Here is a 16,631-nt window from a genome sequence, read left to right as displayed (position 1 = left end):
TGGTGGAGGAAGCCGTAACCGACCAGCGGTTACGTGAACCACCCTACAGCGACGAGAAGCCCAGCAATTCTCTCGCACATAACCATTCCTGCATGGGATTCGAACCTGCGAACCCACGCAGAGTAATAAGATTTGCGGTGGCGAGCGTATTCCTGACGCTTAGCACGATGAGCCACACCGCCGCGTCCTGCTGCACATTAACACAAATGTACTTCTGTAACGTTTCGTTTGACCTAAATCAGTTTACAACAAACTGTTTGTCTGAGGAAGTCTGCTTTTGGTCGGATGAAATGTTACAGAGTACATTTGTGTTAATGTGCAGCAGGCGGCGGTGTGGCTCATCGTGCTAAGCGTCAGGAATACGCTGTTCTCTAGGAATACATTTGTGTTAGTGTGCAGCAAGACTCTTGAATTGCATATTATAGTATGTTTATTTCTGCTACAGTATCCTTGCATTATACGCATACGGATCCACTAGCGCAAAGGCATTGAGGAAGGATTGGGAGTCATCTAGTCTCGCGTAACCTCTACTGATAGTGATAGTTTGTTGCGAAAATAGTTGTTGTTGGGCATTGACGGCTGGGAATCCCCTAGGCCCACGCTTCAAGATAAAGTATCAATTAGTTAAAACAGGGGTGTGCAACATTTTTGTTTGTGTGTGTATAACCAACTTCAGACATCTAGCTGGGCCACACAAAAATTTAGCGGAAAAGGCAAGAGAAAAAAATGTTGCCCTAATAAAGGCACCGGGTAAAACAGCGAAAGATTTAACGCAACGACAAGAGAAAAAAAAGGGCGTCTTGTGGCCCGCGGGCCACCTGTTGCACTCACCTGGGTTAAATCAATACAACTATATAAAGAGAATCCACTCGAGAAGATTCTCATTTGAAACTTCCCGGAATAGAAACATGAAATACTGTAAAAATCCTATAAAATTGGGGATCTCCCCTCCTCAACTATAATTTCGTAATTTTCACATATCGCAGTAATACAGAGCGCTATATTATAGGTTATAAATTGTCTCTAGCTATAACTTATATTTATTTAGTAATAATGACGAAATCATATTTAATATTATTGAGTCATAAACGCTTCCTGGACGATTTTTATCGCGTCACACAAAGTTATGCACTTTATGATTGTGACGAGACATATACGTTCTGTAATATATGCGGTATAGTAAGCAATATAGCCTTATATGCAAAGATTTGCGATTTTGAAGTTTCGTCTACGTGCGGGATGCGCAACAGCGGATACTAGAAAGCCAGAGTTTTGGACTGTTTTGTTGAAAGATATTTTTAGCAGGTTTCTTGGGTGCCTATCAATCAATCAGATTGTATTGAATTAGGTAAGCAATGTTGAACCAGTGAGATTCGATGTACGCTTGTTGTACCAAGCTGGGAAGATGAGACCGCCCCCAATCCCCAATCGTTTTAGAAGAGTCACGAACAAAAATTAAGGCATTTCGAATCGAATATTTGAATCTAATCGACCGGGAAATTATTTGAATCGGTTCAGACGGGAATTTTGAATCGCCGCCATCTTGCCTTTAATTAAATCCGCCAAGGTTGATGTAACTCCGTCATTTTTTTTATTGAAGCATACTTATACAATGCAACTCTGACATTAGAAGACTTTCTTCCTTTTGAGTTTTTATTTTGTGTGAACACTCAGCGAACTGTCTGAGTGATAGCGACAGAGTGATTCTCCATTTTTGGTAATTTATGCGTCTGGAGAAGTCTTTGCAATTAGAAAATTACATAAAATTAAATATCTTCCAAATATTCAAGATTCAATTAGATTCGAAAAATATTCGATTTGAAATCATCAGGTATTCGAAAATACCCAACCCTAATAATAAGATGAGAGCTGCTTAAAGTAATGCATAAAGTAAGACACGAGATTCCATGGACGCTAAGTCTATTCTGTCAGGAATATCACCGGGTCATGTATTATTGTATAACACGGCTAAGGGATGATGTTTGTTTAAATCAAGTGTAGATTTAAACAAACATCAGCCCTTAGCCCTGAAATAGAACCTGAGCCTTGAAATAGTAACACGACTACAAACAGCGCTTTTTATCTAACCCTGATTCAACAAAACGAGCAATCAATTTGGGTGTGAGAGAAGACCAATTACAGCAATCAGGGTGAGATAAAAAGCGGGGCTCGGATTTTAAATAGTGACTGTCATAATGGCGACTTCATAATAGCGACGTAATTAAGTGAGGGACTGCCACAACAGCGACATCACTTCCTTTATTGAATCCAAGGCTTACGCGCACACGCACTCTTTCACCCCAGCACACACACACACCTTCCATCCCCCACACCCTAATCCTAACTCTAATTCAGTATTTTCATTCCTGAGCAAAAAGTGAAGTCTTTATCATAACAGTCGCTGTTTTAATGCGGTCGCCATTATGACAGTCGCTGTTCTGACAGTCGCTATCCGGCCTGGATACCCTATCTCAGCAGTGTATAATCGTAATCGGTGACTAAGGTAAGATACAAAATTTCAAACTTGAGTTAACGAGGAAAGGAAAGTTTACCAATAGGCCTAATTTTGAAGTATATGCATAGGATTGAAAAAAAACAATTACTGCCCAGTTAATAAATGTACACGTGATATAAATATACACTTAGGTTATTGAACCTTTCCTCTCCCACACATTTTGAATTTATTTCAAAGGTAGGGTTTAATTAAAATAATTTTTAAAATTCAAATTGGGTATTATTTTCAGGCCAGGTCTTATTTTCGAGGAAACACGGTAGTTTTACGATGATTAGCCATTGCTGTGTTCTGTGTTATGTCATAAAAAATAAATGGGTCGCCATAAGCTGTGGAAAATCTAATATTTCAAAAAAAAATTCATTCATAAACAGGAGTTCAAGTGTTCAAGAATTTTTTTTTTATGGGTTCTGTCATTTCATGGATCACCCCGTGTAAGCATAGCTCCCTTATCGTTTTATTAAGTTACAAAAGAAATTTTAGTACATTTCCATTGCGCGCATAATCTTTATGATTCATTTCTGAAGTAAAGCGAGGACGGGCGAAGACAATGAATCAGAAAAGAGTAGGAAGGTTCGAATACTTTGTAAAAAAAATAGTTAATTTGAATAATATTTGCATGTCAATTGGCTTGTCCAGTTGGTAACAAGAAACAGCGTGGCTCAAATATCGGCCAAAATTGAATTGATATACTTCGAAGGATAAAATTATGTATTACAGCTCACATATTGACCGGAAATCAACAAAAAAGAAATTTGGTTTCATTACATTCATGATTATTTGTTCACTATTGAAGGAATGTAAATCAAATATATCTTAAATACAAGTAATATTTACCATTTTTTGAAAGCGCAGTAGAATTTTTCATTGTTGGTTTGTTTTTATTACTTCATAATGCATAATTTCACTGAATGACGTATATAAGAGTAAGAATAATAAAGTTAGACCTGTTATAAGTTTCGTTTAGTTTTTCCAGAGACTTTAATTGGAATATATGTGATATCAATATTATGGTATTTTCATTAGTGGACATACACTTATACCGAGCCTCGTTGAAAGGGAACGCGCGGCAAAGCCTTATAAAAATAGGAAATTGTATTGAACGCGATCTATATCATAAAAGTTATACATTTTATGTGAGAATCCTAAATTTAATTGTACTGTATTGGTTCCAAAACGAGGCAACAAAAAATTTGTGTATTTTTTATTGTGCTCAGTACGTTTGTTGAAGTTAAACTTTCCAGATTAAAGTATTAGGACTTTTTCCCGACTAGAAACTCTAATTAAACTGTATGTATAATTAGATGTATTTTACATTTCCCATACAAAGTCTTGCTGGTGGGACTGTAATGTATGTATATCAGTAATGTAAAATAAAAGTTCCCAAAGATGCATAGTTCAATATCACGGATTTGAAAAATGCAAAAGATAAGCCATATTTTCATTATTTAGGCTTATTTTAAGATTAAGTAGCACTTTTCTAGGTTAAAACAATGAATTCCGGCAGTAGCCCGTCGCTACAAGATCGTATCAAAGCTCTTAATTTGAACAAAGTTCCAGTCAAGGCTCCATCTAACAACAAAAAAGTTGTGTCTCCGATAAAAGCGAATAATTCCGTTGCCGGGGTAAGTATATTTTTATATGATTCTTCCTTCTTCTTCACTTCTTTCTCTGGGAACAAGGCTAGGCGCAAGCAAATATAACTATGCACAAAGAGTAAATGTTTAAAACAGGGGTATGCAACGTGCGGTCCGCAGGCCACAACCAGGCCCGCCAAGACACTTAGCATGGCCCTTGTCAACACTCGGACAATCCTAATCCGACAGTTTATATTTAAGGCGCTCACGTGGGTCAAAATACAATGCTTTTGCCCTTGTTGCTTCGATAAATATTTTGCTATTTTACTCGGTGCGATAGCTGCATTCTTTCTTGCCTCTCCTACGACGACCTGGCAATCACAAATTTTATAACTCGTTGTGTACATAGGAACACTACTTTTTTTGGCCCAGCTAAATGTCTATGGCCCACCGACACATAACAAGCGTTCCAACAACCTCCTCCCTCTCCCTCCCCCACATATTGACATCCGTGCTGAGATTATATTTCTTGACTTATAATACGTGGGTCCATTTTCAGGAATCGTCATTTTCCAAAAATGCTCATAACACCCATCTAGCGGAAAAGAAATCACCACAAAACCCGCAACTAACACCACGAAAACCAAGCTCAACTTTGAAGACAAGCACTCCGATATCACCAGTTGAAACGAATTCCATCACTAAAGACACTAAAGACACACTAAACAAATATGTTTCTACCACAGTGCATACAAGCACTGCCAAACCCAAAGACAATTTACTTATCTCTAACGAGCCCACGTATTCGTCTCCTGTTAGCCACAGATCTTCACTAGTGTGTCTTACATCTGACGAACGAATTAACCACCCAGCCGAGACTAATATTAGCAATACTTTGGCAAATAATAGACGAAGCATGCCAAATTTGCTCAGCTGTGTTTCTGAGTCTTCGCTGTACTCTGATGTACCGAATAACAGACCTGTAGCGAGTCCAAGAAAGCTGAATATACCGAAATCCGCATCAGAAACGGCCTTGTATTCGGATATACCTTCAAACAGGCCGTTGGTAGGAAAAAATACGTTAAAATCGAAGCAAGAAAATGGGTGAGTACTTCTGTTAGAAATCGAATGTAGACTTTCTTATGCACGTTTGTTCAAACCATGACCCCGAGACCCCATCTCAATTGGAAATTGTGTTGCTCCAGGAAGAAACTGTGGGCGAGGGGGTATATCCACTTGGCTAATACAGACAACCCCACACTCGTAATAGAACTGAAATAAGAAAAATCGAAATGAAATTATGGCCTAACCTGGTACACATACTACGGGAGTATCCTTTGGTAAATATTGCTTCAAACGTTGATTAGAAAAGCAGCCTGAAAAGCATTTTTTCTTCCAGAATTCCACTTTTAGGGTCGTTGTCTCGACACGTCAAATATGCAATATAAAATAAAATTGACAATGTAAATACGAATTCATACTTGTATGTGCCAAAGTTTGTGGTGAAAATTCTGTTGTTGGATTCGGAGTTGGGGTCGGAGTCTAACTTTTTGTAAATACGGAATCGGATCTGGAGTTGCTTTTTAAATGTCGTAGAAGTTTGAACCATTGCTGGCTTACGTTTTCAGTTTTTTTTACAACAGCGTTTCAGAAACAGACGGAGATGACAGAGCTGTCATAGGCCCCGATGAAATAAATTCGCGCTGGAAAAGATTACGTCAAACAGTAAAAGAGCCTCACCTGCGTACGATGGTAGATATGTCATTTCTTCTTCCGTCATCGCCTGATGACGTCATAACCCAAACTGGCGATGACGTCATAAGCCAATCTCGTAATACGTTCAAAAGGAGCCAATCACTCGGAGATGATTTGTTATTAGCAACTGAAAGTAAGTGTGCCTTTGTAAAAGTATACGATTCCTGTTTGGAATAAAAATGTAATCCGTAAATAAGAAGTTCTGCCTTTATTAGGTTAAAGCCTACTAGCTGCTAATGAATAACTGTAGCTCGTGATATCATGATAATAAAATTGTCGAAGATTTTCCCAAAATTACCCGTTTGTGAAATGTACTTGTGACAGGTAATTCTAATTTATGCCGTTTTGTTTCAGGCAAGGAGTGGAAGCGACCAAGCCTCCCGGCACTGCTAGAAAAATCAGATTACCCAGAAGTGAGTTAAGTAGGTCAATCTTCCCGGGTAGCATTTGCCACGGATGTGGCCTCGCGGGAATAGAGTGAACAGCTATTTTTAGCGGTGCTGCCGTAGTATTTGCACCAAGATGGCGCACAACCTGAACACAGTATGTATCAGGCTATCCGAGTGTGCGCCATCTTGATGCACATACTACGGGAGCGCCTTTTTAACACTGTCACAAGTAAAAACTGATGTATGAGCGGGTTTCCATATCGCTTTTTTTAGAAATTGTTCTTGTTGAACTTGTTTCATTTTTAATTATTTTCAAAAATACGCACTCGTATTATATTTTTCAGTACGTTTGACGACCATTGCTTGAGTTGAAGGCTGGCTACGTTACTATGAACGTGTTTTCTTAAAAATATGAATTCATTCATCAATTGTCAAACATCCTATTATTATTTACAGATTCCTGATAAAGCCTACTCACCAACTGTGCCTACCGTTCCGCCTCCTGATTACGGATTTTCGCGGGAATCTTCATTTAAATCTACCCATTCAAGCGAATCGAGAATTTCAGAGAATTATTCCGACGTTTCTGAGTTTTCCTACGATTCTGGTCGCCCTAGAAACTACTCTGACGTATCTGTGACGTTTGAGGAAGGAAATTACATGGCATTTGAAACGTTGTATGACGACACAAAAGATAACTTATTACCCAATGAGAGAACGCTAATCATCGTAAAAGGTGACAAGGAATATACGGGGAAACTCACTCTAGAAACGGCCACGCTTCAAAGGTTAACTTTTAATGTGTTTTGCTTTGAGGCTGTACAATATGGATATCTCCCCGAGCATCGATTTCCTTGTTCATTTTCCGTAACAATTACGAATCAGCAATAAGTTAGCAATGACGCGACAATTGGAATTTAAATTGAAATCAAATAACTTAATTGTCATTGTGTCTTCCGGGGACCTCTAGTTAAGTTTCAAAAACCAAAAATTGATACCGCGAGCGCTGCGATAGACTAGCCTAAAATTAGCCATCGGTACCTATAAACGGAACGTGGTTTATTTTTTTGAATAAAAATTATAGTTGGGGACAATTTGTAAGCGCCAATTATCCAAAAACAAAAACACTCTCGAAATCAGCATTGGAAGTTTTGCAATGATAAAGGAAGGAAGAATATTTCAGAGGTCAAGGGTCGGGAGAAACTTCTTCTATGCGTTTGTGCTGATGGGCCCGTATGTGTATAATGCAAGGATGCTGTAATTCAAGTAGCTTGCTGCACACTAACAGTAATACATTTCTGTAACGATTCATTTGAGCAAGGTTTCGTTTTTATTCGAATTGGAATATGCATGCCACTTAGTTGTTTTTTTGGCGCTCCAGAAGTATGTGTACCAATATGGAGGTAACTAATTTTGTTCGCTTATTTTACATCAAGTTGTGTAAAGTGACTGAAACCTATGGGCAAGAGTATATTCACTTGGCTAACACAGACAGTCCCCAAACTCGTAATAGAACTAAAATAAGGAAAATCGGAATAAAATTATGACCTAACCCGGTACACACACTACGGAAATACTGCATTTTCACCTATTTCTCGACCTCGGTCAGACGAAACATCACAGAAATATGTTTGTAATAACATTGGTTAAGCTTTTGTGATAAATTTCGACAAGATATCACCATTGAAAGTCTGACATTACATGCCGGAATCCAAATCCACAGCCGTGCTTCTCAATGCACTACAATATACAGTAAATGACTTGATTTATTCTTCATAAAATATCACAAATTCCTAATTTACCTCAATTTCAGCCCAAAGATAACGACGGACTCACCACGATCGATAAGTTCATCATCAGACGATCGTTCGCCGGGTCATGACCCCAGAAAAGAGAAAGGAAAAAAATTCAAAAAGTTCGGAAAACTAACCAAAGCGGTAAAAAACAAAATTACAAGTTCCGGAGTTACGAAATCACCTAGCAAGCTTATGACGTCATCAAGGAATATTTCGTCATCAAAGCACCTTTCTCCTACGTCACAAAGACATATGACGCACTCGGCAGCCATGATGACGTCACCAAGAAAATCGCACGTAAAACAAGAAGTGCTACAGACGATCACTAAAAGACCTGCTTCAATGTTCCCGGATATAAAAGTGAGAATTTTGACGAAATTGTATTTTCTTCTTGCTTTTATTTTATTTGGTTTAATGCTTCATGATAGGTGAGAACCAGACGTAAATGCTCGTCTAAAAAAAACTTACTTTTTAACGTGTTTTGTCACTTATTTTATGCACCACGTTTATATTAATATAGTGATTGCGAATGTTAAGGTGGTTAAGGGCTTTTCTCGAGAATTACTTCGCAAAAAAAATTACTCTCTAACAGAAAAAAAATGAATAACCGTTGTTTAGAAATCGACAGAAGACCACGAAGAAGGAGTATACTATGATCCAACAATAGAAAATGAAGAGGATGAAGATCAAGAACTTGGTATGTCCTACTGCGTTGTCGCGTCGTTATATTTTGTTTTATATTACGTGTTTTAGGCATCTTCAATTCAAATGAGGCTTTGAAGCATCTATTGATATGTGAAGATCTGCCATTTTTAATTAGACACAAAATTCCAGGTAACTACCTAATTTGCTACACTCTGGCAGGAATTAAAGACCTTAAACCAGGGGTCGGCAAACTTCTGTCGTTCGCGGGCCAAGATTGAAGGTTGCAAGTCGCTGGCTGGCGGGCACATATTTTTAGAAAGGTAAAAACCGAGGGAGTGGCCAATGAATCACATTTTTTCACACAGATTTCAAGCAGTGCGCGAAGACTGATCATTTGAATATTTTCTGCGTCATTGAACCATTTGCACCAACTTTTTTACGTTCTGTTGCCATTTGTCTAATTATAATCAATTTATAGACTCAATAAACGAGTGATTGTGAGTTATATAATTGTTAGGTTATAATATAATTTAGGTCCCAAAACAAGTTCTGCTACGTAAAGAATATAATCGTCAATAAAGTTGTTTTGTTTATAATTCAGTGAAGCGTCACGGGTCGGATCTGACCCGCGGGCCGCAGTTTGCCGACCCCTGCCTTAAACTTACAGAGTAACACATATCAGAACACTGATTTAGCAATCTATAGCTAATAGCGGCTCAGGTATGTGTTTTTAGAAATTCAGGAAATGGTTAGATGTTACATATGCTCAGGTAAACATTGCACTACTTGTAAAGCAATGCCGTGTCCCGATATTGACTAAACATCGATTCTCATGTTTACGGAGTTGTTCGATGACGACATACTGACATACATATGTCAATATCGCTGGGCATTGATCCCAAAACTCGGCTTTACAAATGCTTGCGTGCTTACTTGTGGGAAAGTATGGGCGACAGCTTAGGACTTGAAAACAAGAAATATAGACAGTTGGAAGATAGGCGTAGCCATGGGGGTCATGGGTTGGCCATGGCCTCCTCAAAAAATTCTTTAACATGTTGTTAGTTATCAGCTGCTTTTATTTAGATCTGTTCGGAACTAAGGCACGAGTAATTGTTGTATTACGTCATAATACAAAAAAATTGCCCCAATCATGTTCATTCATGTTGAGCTACCAAGCAGAAACACGAAAGGGTGTCTATAAGGTCTCTTTACAATTTCAATTTTGTTGTGAAGTCAATTCTCAATATATCTTAACCAGGTTTGTTGTGTTTCTAATCAATAATTGTTCAAGTATTTTTACTTCATTTAATACATCTGTGAGGGCCAAAATAATATTTGGTATCGATAAATTCACTTTGCAATTTGAAAAAAATGTAAGACTTTATGGACACCCTATGCAGTCATTAGGAAATATGTGCATTTCATTTTTAAAACTTTACTCTCGTACATTCAATAAGCTTTTTTCAAAGGCGTAAATATTACTTGAAATTCACTGTAAATTGACCCGTTCCGTGTTTACTGAATAGTCCAAGACGACATGTGCTATGCTATGTATTGATCACCATGCTGGTCTTCTGCGCGTAGAACAGAGATTTATAAGTTAGGAAATAATAAAAGCATAGACAGCAGATTGCAGATGCCCTAATTGTTGTGGAAAACTGGACAACTGCAAGTAAAATTTTGATTAAGCTAGGTAAGGCGTGCTAGGAGTAATGAAAACGAGCCTTTGAGCCAAAATATCGGAAACCGCTAAACGGCCGTGGGCCGGATCCGTCCACCGAAGTGCTTCATCCGACTAACTTGTGTCTGCTGAAATCACGACCTTAGTTTTGATGAATATAAATTTTTGTTGAAAATATTGACGAAAAAAACCTCATGATGACCCCGATATTACATTGTGTTTCTTATTATTATATAAACGTCAGCATAGCTTTTGTAAATGAACCTTCCTTATTAAATAGTTTCTCATATTGAGTTTTGACACTCCGGCCCAATAACCAAGTCTATTATCAGTAACTTGCCTACCCAGACGAGTAATTGCCTACTCCTGCCTAAAAGCCACGGAAACATGGTGGTCATACACGTCATCATTGCTGGATCAACCGAGATTCGGAAAGCTCGCCACAAAATCTCGCAGAAACCAAAACTTTGCTTAAAACTGTGTCAATATTTCATTCCTATAATCTTGCTCTCTAGAAGTCGACACGTTTTCTCAAAATTCGTAAATATCACTTGAAACTCACTGTAAATGAACCACTTCCCGTGTTTACGAAACCCCAGTGAAGGCATGCGCTTATGCTATGTATTGATCCATAAGCTGATTATCTGCGCGAAGAATAGAGGTTTATGAGTTAAGCCGTTACAGCAAGTTGCAGGAGCTATAGTTGTTGGAAAAAAGTTGGAAAGTAAAATAGATTACTGAAAACACCTGAAATGTCAAATTACGAAAATTTAATAGGATTACGATAACATATCACGCGCCATCGAATGCCGATGGAGAATTATAGTTGAGTAAAGTCACAGAAATGCTGTTTGAAACTGAAACTCTAAAGCGTTATGTGGTGCAGGACCCGCACTCCTTCAGAAGTAAATGATACTCATCTCTGAGCATAGTTACGGGCACTCATTCAAAAGTAAAGTAGACTCATCTCTGATCAAAGTTATGGGCACTCACTCAGAAGTAAAGGATACTCATCTCAGAGCAAAGTTACGGGCACTCATTCAGAAGTAAAGGATACTCGTCTCTGAACGCATGTCAACGCAAATTTATTCGACTGAAATGGAAATTGCTATATATAGAATCATTTGTATTTTTCAAAACATATTACGCCCCATCAAATTCTGATTTCAAGACTCGAGATATACGCCACTAAAATCACCATAGCTATTTTGATAGGAAATGTATGCGCGTTTTATCGCCCCAACCTTGATTTATGACACCCAGCAGGTAATATTGGTAAATATTACACAACAACACTTCGTTGGGGATTGTGTAAATTTTTTTATTCATGTCACCGTGCTCCCTGGCAGTCGACAAGCTTTCGTAAAATTTGTAAATAATACTCGAAATTCACCGTAAATGAACCCGTTTCCGTGTTTACTACTTGTCCAATGACGTTATACTTTATTCCTATGACAAGACGGCAATATGACAGTATATGCATCGATCCCTGAGATGGTTAAGTTGACGAAGAATACAGGCTTGGTATCGGAAACAATAAACGGCAACTATTTGACTTTGGGTGGTTATTGAAACACGGTGTATATAAAATATAACAACGAAATAAAGTGAACGAATCATTGCTCCGTCACAATGGATGAGATGGAAATGAAAAAAAATCCTCTTATTCAGTTCCCAGTGCATATTTGATAAAGAAATCTGGATACCTTTAAAAATTATTATTTGCCAGAGAATTTGGTTGAAGTCCGTCCTCTCTCAGAAGTGAAGAAAATTTTTTCTCTAGTAAAGATATGGGATTGATATAGAGATATAGACGTAGGTATTTGTTGTCGTATATTTCACAATGACACGCAGAATGATATGCAGAAACTCGAAAACTAAAAAAAAAATCGCCCCAAAATATCGCGATAGCGCTTTTGCTGAGAATTGTGTTAATTTCCATTTTAACCTTCCTCTGCAGGCGAAACGCTTTTGTCAAAACGGTAAATATTACTTGAAAGCTCCCGTAAGTGAACCCGGATTATGTTCCACATTAGTTCGATTGTTCAAAATCCCCGGGGAATATCCCTGAGTGACATCTGATCAAAACAATACGTTAGACACCTGTTAGGACGATGCGGTTGAGAAATATGATACAACGCAATCCTTTGTTTATTATTGTGAGTGTAACTTGAATATGAGCGATACTGAACTGAGATAAATAAAACCAAAGAAACAAAAGGCGGCACTTATCCCAGTGACAGCTAAATGGTATAGAATATAAAATAATAGGGAGGAAAGGGGGAAATGAACCATTTACGGAATCACCGCTATGACTATCAAGAATTTAATTTCCTTTCGTTGGTGGATTCATCTATACGTAAATATAATGCAAGGAAACAGTGAGAATGAAGATGACTCATCTATGTGATACAACCAGTGAAAAGCAAGCAATATACTTTAGCTAGCGGGTGAGGGGTCTCTCTCAGTCGTGGTAATACATAGACAACTGGTAAGAAGATAACAGTCAGGGTGTTAGGAAAGTTACGAAAAATTAAGATAAAGTTTTTCGTCATGGCAACCTTAAAAAAATAACTGTTAAAAAGCGTCAGTCGTGAAATGTTTAAATGATATATCATCGTAATTAAATACTGTTAAAATGTGCCAGTCGTTAAATGTTTTAAGTAGCGTTTCATCTTAACTTCTGTTAATTTTGCGTTATTTTTTAACACTCTGTCGTTTAAACAACGTTCGGAATCTATTTACAGACAATTTTTGTCAGGACAATGGGATACGTTGGCTAAAATTTACCATCTGCATCTTAGAAATTGCGCATGTGTTACTATGAATAAATAGTAGCAAGCACTCGATATGAAATAGCCCTGACGAAAGGTTTTCAACCTTTTTGTTGTGGCGAACCCTTGTGAAATATTCCGAAGGCTCGAGTAACTCCTGTGAAATAGTTTAATTGTGCAGATTGTATAAACTATAAATGTATATATAAAATCAAACAGAATACTGACAAAACGAAATTATCTTTAAAGTATAAAAAGTGTAATAACAGTGCAAACCTAATAAGTATTTGATTATATTAAAACAATATACATATTTTAATACAGACTTTCGGATTTGAATTGTAACTTGCGGGACCCCTGGACAGTAATGACGGAACCTTGCGTTGCCACGGAACCCTGGTTGAGTAAAGACCTGACATGGGAAAATTACGGCTCGCGGGCCAAATCACGCCTAATGGAGACTTCAGTTTCGCCCACCGTTGCTGCCACAAATAAACCAAAACTAAATTTTAATGTTTTAGCTAAAAATCAGCCATAAAGAATTTGTTGAGATTGCGATTTAGTTTTGGTACGGGGTTTATTGTTTTCCACTTTTGCTTCTGTAACATTGTAATTGTTAGAAAATGAAATTTTTTACGTCACACTTACATGAGTGAGTAGCATTATCCGCCAATCTTAGTGGAAAAAAAAATTTTGCCTCTTATCCAAAAACCGCGGGTATAGACATTCGAAATATTGAAAATTACATCGTTCGCAATTTAGCAATAGCGCATGTTTTACTGTGAATAGGCCTGGCTGCAACCTCTTCATTTCAATTTTTATTGCTTCAATTTGGCAAGACCTCGACATAACGTAACCAGACCGAAAACGTTTAATTTAATAATCATATACAATGCGTACAGATATTGTTTGTATTATGACGTCATACAAAGCTTCGTGGGTTCCCGCGTCTTAATTACTTCCTGATTGGTCGAGAATATAATACATTCTTTATGATGAAAGAATAACCGTTTTATCGCGTACGCTGAGATTATTTTGGCAGCAGTACAAACGCAATATGAATGTCTGAAACTATTACATTTAAGTATGGCTTCAGAAATTTTGGCGTTTTCGGCGAGAAGAATTTGGTGTAGTTTTACTAATATTGTTTACTTATCCTAAGGGATTCAAGAGTCTTGCTGCACACTAACACAAATGTATTTTTGTAACGTTACGTCTGACCAAGGCCAGACTTCTTCAGACATACATAATTCAATTACGGTAGTTGAACTATGTATGTCTGAAGAGTCTAACCTTGGTCAGACGAAACGTTACAAAAATATATTTGTGGTATTGTGCAGCCAAACTCTTGAATCACTCAGGATAGTTATCTTTTACTCTTGCTACAGCATCCTTGCATTATAGACATACAGATCCACTAGCGCAAAGGTATTGAGGAAGGATTGGGAGTTAGTCTCGCGTAACCTCTACTGATAATTGTTTAGGTATTCAGTATTATTGCCATAAATATAGGGTGTCCATAAAGTCCAATAATTATAAGATTAATTAAAATTGCAGAGGGATCTTATAGTTATATATTGTTTTAGCCTTCAGAGAGGTATTAAATGAAGTAAAAATACTTAAACGATTACTGATTAAAAAACAACAAACTTGGTTTTAAGATATATTGAGAACTGACTTCATAACACAATTGAAATTGTAAAAGGATTTTATGGACATCCTGTATTTATGCACACATTATGAACTATTGGAACTGTGCAGAAAGCTTGTGTGTGGGTTGCTGTTATAACACTAGAACAAATATTGAAAACAGAGTTGAATTTTTAGAATGTTGGGAATCTTTGACTTAAACTGTTATCCCATAGTCAAGGTAGTTCGTATCAGCAGAATTCAAATAGACAGCAAAAGTGTGGTAATATAAAGGTATCGCTATTAGCCGTCTAGGTTGTAGATAATTTCCTAAATATTCAATTTGTACATTATTCAAATTTTATTGGATTGATTCTTCAGCAAACTACTGATATATACATAAAAGAACTACGATTTTAGGAAAGCTGAAATATTCCCGATTATCATTGTCTATAACTCTATAGATACAGTATTTAACTTTGCAATACCTTCCCTTCATGAAGACATTTTGGACCTCCCGAAGTATGCACACCAAGATGATGCACAACTGAACTCAGGTTGTGTACCAGGTTAGGGTTCAGGTTGTGCGACATCTTGGTGCGCATACTTAAGGAGTACCCAAATTTCACAGAAAGCTACTAGTCTATACAGGAGCTTTAGTTTTAGAAATACTGAAATCTTCTTGGTAAGGCATTGCCAACCAAATTTAAAATCTAGTAGACTTAGCGAGATAATGGGTATGAAGGGTTGAAATTTAAACCTATAAACTGCAAAGCCAAGTCCGAAGCTAAAATCACCAGGCCGCCATTCATTATTTATATCGTTTGCACCTGTGCAATAGGAAATCATGAATATTACATGGCTGGTTGAAATGTTCAACACAATGAGAAACAAGTTTCAGTGTTAACTAACTAGGAAAAACGAGTCATATGTCCAAATTGCTTTTTAAAAATATGGCATCAATAAAGAAGGTTGTAGAATTTGTCTCGGTCTGTGCCGGACAGAATAAAAAAACTAGATGGCGGCGATTCAAAATTTTAGTCTGAACCGATTGAAATATTCGATTTGAAATGCTCAGCTCTAATAAATTTCCATTCCTTTCATCTTGCCCTATATCAGGCGATACGCTTTTATAAAAACGGTAAGTATTACTTGAAACTCACGTAAGTGAACCCGGATTATGTTTCACAATAGTTTGATTGTTCAAAATCCACGGGGAATAATCCTTAGAGAAATCTGATCAAAACAATTCGTGAAAGATTCGCCCATACGTCCAAGATGAGGCAATACCCAACAGGAAAAACTGCAGTTTTTCCAAAGTAACGTATCAGTGGTAGGACTGAGCACTTCAAATCGAATAGCAAATAATTCGAATCGGATCAGACAAAAAATTCGAATCGCCACCATCTTGTTTTTTACTGCCCGTAGGTCGAGATGAATCCTTCATATTTTAATTCATATCAAATTTTAAAAATGAAATTCCGACGTATGATTTTTTTCTTCCGAGTTAGTTATTGATGCAATAGTTTTCTCATTGTGTGTCAACACTCAGCGAACTGTCTGAGTAACGAATCTCGTGTTATCACTAATTACTTATCGATTTTAATCGGTAAGTATGTTGATAAGTATTTGTCTGTCTGTCTGTTTGTCCGTCTGTTTGTCTGTTAGATACACGCGATATCTCACAAAAGCGAGATTGAATCTGCTCTAGATTTCGCATGTGTATTCATCATATCTCGGACCAGAAGCCTATTGATTTTGGACGAATCATGTCGTATAATTAGCGAGTTATTATTTAATTAGTGATGGGACACAAAGTTTCACTATGGAGTAAGAGCGCTGTTTTGGGGCATCCCCTAACTTTCGATCGATA

The 16,631-nt window shown here is 37.4% G+C and overlaps 1 protein-coding gene across 1 annotated transcript in view; it reads left to right on the top strand.

Annotated features, from left to right (window-relative positions):
• The first annotated feature begins 3,964 nt into the window (after positions 1 to 3,964).
• Positions 3,965 to 16,631, top strand: part of LOC120336648 (uncharacterized) — a 28,615-nt gene continuing 15,948 nt past the window's right edge. Inside the window, exons 1-7 of the mRNA XM_039404374.2 lie at positions 3,965 to 4,137; positions 4,649 to 5,193; positions 5,733 to 5,977; positions 6,199 to 6,257; positions 6,690 to 7,021; positions 8,047 to 8,389; positions 8,648 to 8,726. Of these exons, the coding sequence (XP_039260308.2) occupies positions 4,006 to 4,137; positions 4,649 to 5,193; positions 5,733 to 5,977; positions 6,199 to 6,257; positions 6,690 to 7,021; positions 8,047 to 8,389; positions 8,648 to 8,726 (1,735 nt within the window). The 5' untranslated portion in view covers positions 3,965 to 4,005. The remainder of the gene's footprint in view (positions 4,138 to 4,648; positions 5,194 to 5,732; positions 5,978 to 6,198; positions 6,258 to 6,689; positions 7,022 to 8,046; positions 8,390 to 8,647; positions 8,727 to 16,631) is intronic.

The sequence above is a fragment of the Styela clava genome, chromosome 2 (genome assembly GCF_964204865.1).
Source record: "Styela clava chromosome 2, kaStyClav1.hap1.2, whole genome shotgun sequence".
Classification (NCBI taxonomy): domain Eukaryota; kingdom Metazoa; phylum Chordata; class Ascidiacea; order Stolidobranchia; family Styelidae; genus Styela; species Styela clava.
Note: the sequence above shows the minus strand (reverse complement) of the source record. Positions and strands in the feature narration are given on the sequence as shown.